Source organism: Zingiber officinale, chromosome 5A (assembly GCF_018446385.1).
Source record: "Zingiber officinale cultivar Zhangliang chromosome 5A, Zo_v1.1, whole genome shotgun sequence".
In the NCBI taxonomy this organism is placed as follows: Eukaryota; Viridiplantae; Streptophyta; class Magnoliopsida; order Zingiberales; family Zingiberaceae; genus Zingiber; species Zingiber officinale.
The window spans coordinates 138,068,521-138,073,121 of NC_055994.1; the positions used below are offsets into that span (position 1 = coordinate 138,068,521).

Sequence of the window (4,601 nt, forward strand, 5' to 3'; positions counted from 1 at the left end):
TTAATATACATAAACTGTATAAAATAATGGATTTGTATACAGAAATGGAATGAAGTTGAGAATGACACCTTGCATTGACTGTTAACAGCATTGCATTTATCAGCTGCTACACCCCATCGTAAAAGAAGAGTTGCAGCATCTGTATATCTGCCAAAGAAAATCATGAATCAGAGAAGTTGATATCTAACTTGGACATTTCCTACACAAAATGTATGAAAAAACCATGAAGATGTAAATTGGGCACTTAGGTAAATTCTTGCTTTTATGGACTTATCAATTTTATCAGCCCACAGCTAATGATTTCAAATCTAGTCTTGTACCCATATTAAGATGGGGATTGGCCGAAGTAGAGGTGCCCTTCCTTTTTCCTAAGCCGCTACCCTCGGTCTCCTCCTCTGCCGTGAGCCCGCCGCCGGACACATCGCGCCCTCTCCTAGACGCCATCTCCGACGGCAGATCTAACCGCTAGCTCTGGGCGCAGCCACCGCATCCGCCGCCAGTGCCGCCCCCTTTTCCCTCTGCACGCTGACGCGTTGACGGCGTATCCGCCGCCGGAGCCGCAACGGCTCTCCACGGCCTTCCTGTTCTCAGCGGCGGCCTGTAGTGTTCTCTTTGATTCTTGGTCCCTCGTTTCTTGCTTTGTTTCGCGTCGCCGTTGCGGCTGGTTGACTTGCGGATCCACGCTGAGGCTTTGATTTTGTCGTTTCTGTTTTTGTCTTCGAATTTATTAGGCAATGAAGTTTCTGGATTGGTACTTGAAGATTGGCGCGGTATCGGCGCTGATCGGAGCATCCATGGAGGTATTCATGATCCACACTGGTTTCTGTAAGTCGTCATCCTTCTTTTCGCCCTGGACTGTTCTTATTCATTTATTTGATGTATTTTGTGGTCTTCCTGCGCTTTGCTTTACCCTAGTGGCGGAAATCGTGTAGCCTCTCTTTTTCTAAGCTCCTTGTTTTCCCCCTCCACAAGGGGAAGTTCCTGCACTATAGGTCTGTGAATCCGGAGAAAGTTATTGTTTGATTAGTTAAAGTTGTCCTTTTTTTATGTTAGTTACAAATTGAATTCCTATGATGAAGGCAATCATGGAATTGGTTTGGGATGGATTGGGAGTAGGGGCGTTAAACTTCTGAAAACAGGTACATAGTGAGGGTAACTGGGTACACCTCCATCGAATGAATTGACCATTGTTCAGGTTTTGGCAATGCATTCAGGAGCTTACTCTTCCAGACATTTTATATAGCAAAAGGATCGTTATGATTAATTCCTGATGTTTTATTGAATTAGGAAGTCCCTTGGTGGCTTAGCTTGTCTTATATCTAAAATGAATATTGGGTTCCGTAGAGGTTATCAAATCTTATGGTGGCGATCTTTTACTCTAGCTTTCATCTATAGCTTGAGCTCTGGTTTGGATTTTATCAAAATTTCCAGTACAAGAATAGTCGTTTTCATCTGTTGGTTTTGTAAATCCAAAACTGGCCTACCAATCGAAGTTGTGATTGTTAGCACAAGTGCTATAATTAGTTGCATCCATTACATAATTTTATTCTGATGTTCAAATTTTTCTTAATTAATTCTATCCCAATGTCCAAACCAACTAATTTATGTTAAAACTCTGAATCGTTACCAAATACAGTCAAGCATACTTCCTTTGAATCTATCATTTATTTGCTCCATTATTCATGCCATATCTCCAAATTTGCTTATTCAGCATCTAAATCTATGGTATGCTTAAAATATTAAATTTCCCCCTTTATCCTGAGTTTGATGATTTTATGTGTAGGCTTTAAACTGGTTTAAGTTTAGGTTTAGTATGGTAAACATGGTTTTAGAAATCCCTTGGTCCCCATATGCAGCCGCCTAAGTCTGCATATGTATAAATACTTTGTTTTGCAAGTAATAAATACTTTATATATTAATATATATGTATATTAATTTAATATATCACTGCATATGCCTTTGCAAATTGCATATGCACCATGTACTGATCTTGCATACTTTTTTGAAACCTTGAGGGTCAATTCAATAAATTTAATTAAGATGGGTGATAATTAAGTATACAAACTAATTGAGTTATATATGCAGTGTTGCTAGTGAATGAGACTTGGACTAATGTGGATTAAGAATTGTTTTGATTTGGTAAAAAATTGAAAACTCAGCTATCATAATTATTTTTTGAATTTCATGCTAGATGCCTAGTTTGACTGAAAGCCAAAACCTCTTGCTGAAATTAGTAATTAACTGATTTTTTTGTGCTTTCAAGTGAGGAAGTGAGCGTAATGAAAGGTTGCCTCAAAGGCAGTGACACACAGTCACCCTGTCAAAGAGGAACTATTGTTACCTTTCTTGTATTGGATGAAATGACTCATGAGGATTTTTCTTGTCACCTGTTGAAACCCAGGTTAGGCCACTGATAGGGTTGATGTGTGCAACTTATGATCAGACAAACTGATGGTGTGTAACTTTATAGTTTGACAAATCATTATTCTAAATGCAAGGAGAATATTCCTAGTCAAGCAAGAAGTGACGTTGCTGCTAGGATTTCAGTACCTTTATTGAGTAAAGCTAGCTTAAATTGTTTCAAATGGACTTTACATGAAAGAGCAATATATGTATGAGCCTTTAGAGTCACATGAATCATTGGGGGGGGCAATCAATAGGTAAACATTGATTGATGCTGCTTTTAATTGATTTCGAGTACATATCATGGACTTCCTCTTTCTTGTTGCATTTCTTTATGTGTGCACAACTTCAGAGAGGTGTGAATTTCACATGAAAATTTATGTCATGGACTGCAAGACGGGAGCAATCAATTTTTAATCCATGGTCCATGGACATTCTCTTACCTGAAGAAGAGTCTGTGCTAAATGGTTCTTTTCAGTCTTCTTATATCCATTAACCAAATAATTAGCGTGAGATTTCTACTAGTAGCTTTAGTTATCAATCTGTTGTTTTTGCAAACTCAAATATGGTTCTTGGGCAATCTTTCAAGGAAGATCAAGTGAATGGAATGCCTCTTAGACTTGAGTATCCACCAAGTAGTGCATTGACAATTCATCCTGTATAAATTCTAGCTTTGGATACTCACTTAAGATAGATACAACACAAACATTGAGACAATTTATTAATTTTATCATGATCATGAGTACTTTATGTCATTTTTGTATTGTGGGAGTTTGAAGTCTTGTTTGCTGTAACCACTGTGTTGTAGCCCATTAATGCGCAAGTAAACCACTCTGTTTACTCGATGTTTTTCGAAAATGGTTTGAAAATTTAGTGGACCATCCATTGTGCTTGCTCGTTCATCATCTTAGCTTTCCCAATTCGTATTTTTGGGATTCACCTGGAAGCCCAGCTTGAGTTTGTTTTTTTATTGATAGTGCAGCAACTAAATGCAGTGCAATTTTCGAGTCTAAGCGACTATCATGAGCATACACCAGTGTTTAAACTCGTAACTCTTAGTTGTACCTGGCTAAAACTAGTACTTTTACAAATTGTATAGTTATGAGCAAATATGATTCTTACGAACAGATGTTTCTTTTTTCCATATGCACCTCTGTTAATTATTAGATATATAATCATTCTATATGCTCTTCCTTATTGGCCAGATGACAAGGTCACCGTTCTAGAGTCCGAAAAGCGAGCCTGGGAGAGCACTCCAGAGGCTCAAGCAATTCGAGATGCTCTCAATCCTTGGAGAGAGCGGGACGATGCAGCAAGAAAATCCTCATGAGATGGTGGCGTTGGTGCCGTACCTTTGAAAGAAACCCAAACTTGGGGAAGGTGAACCTTTGACGAAATAAAAATTTTTTATAGAACTAAATTGGTCTTCTAAAATTAATTAGATTTTAAGAGTTGGATACTTATAATAAAAAAATTTGTAAACGTGTCTTTAAAAATTATTATTTTATTATTTTTAATAGAAAATTATGATTAATAGTTTTTTTTTCATTTTAATTTTTTATGTTTAATACTATAATTTAACTTTTAAATACTAAAGACAGTAGTTTCTGGGCATAATCGGGGATTTAAAAAAAAAATAAAAAAAAAATACAGCGTTTCTACAACGCTTATCTATTTTCCAATGGAAAATCATATATATAATCCATTAACCATGATAGTAGAATCTCTATGAGTTTCATCACTTAAACTATGCATGCCATAACCAATTGAAAAATAAGAGATTCTTTCAAAATACAATCAGAAACGAGAGTGTTAGAAAGACAAATTAAAATTATATCTATTATGAAAATATTTTAAGATAGTATGACTGTATATTAGCATGCTCCAATTAGGAGAAATGGAATTATGATAAATACAGATAAAATATATTTAGGTAAAATTTATTTAGGTATAGATGATGATAATATAAAATGATCCATATAATTTAGAAGCGTAGGCCAGATTTAAAATTACTTAGGGTTGATTGTCGACGTTTGTGTTCTGGTGACCAGGGGCGTAGCTAGGATTTTGAAATAGGGGGGGTTGGAAAATTAAATCTTAAATTAGAAGTCACTATATCATTTTCAACATAATATAAAAATTTAAATGTAAAACACGCATTTCTCCATAAAATTATCAAATCTAGATAAATGTTTGCC

At 36.1% G+C, this 4,601-nt stretch overlaps 1 protein-coding gene across 2 annotated transcripts; it reads left to right on the plus strand.

The window, feature by feature from the left end:
- Window positions 1-202: 202 nt before the first annotated feature.
- On the plus strand, window positions 203-3,910 carry LOC121982059. Of its 2 annotated transcripts, XM_042534923.1 has the most exons (3): window positions 216-600; window positions 732-825; window positions 3,609-3,909. In XM_042534923.1, exons 2-3 carry the CDS (start codon window positions 735-737, stop codon window positions 3,731-3,733), a joined length of 216 nt encoding a protein of 71 aa, XP_042390857.1. In that variant the 5' UTR covers window positions 216-600; window positions 732-734; the 3' UTR covers window positions 3,734-3,909. The 2 variants fall into 2 exon arrangements, with proteins under 2 accessions (XP_042390858.1, XP_042390857.1); XM_042534924.1 differs by having other exon boundaries at window positions 203-825; window positions 3,609-3,910.
- Window positions 3,911-4,601: the final 691 nt, after the last annotated feature.

Excerpts from the sequence above, each read along its gene's own strand:
- LOC121982059 (XM_042534924.1), top strand. The coding sequence starts at position 735 with ATGAAGTTTCTGGATTGGTACTTGAAGATTGGCGCGGTATCGGCGCTG. Across the intron at positions 826-3,608 it reads CATGATCCACACTGGTTTCT|ATGACAAGGTCACCGTTCTA; the intron begins GTAAGTCGTCAT and ends CTTATTGGCCAG.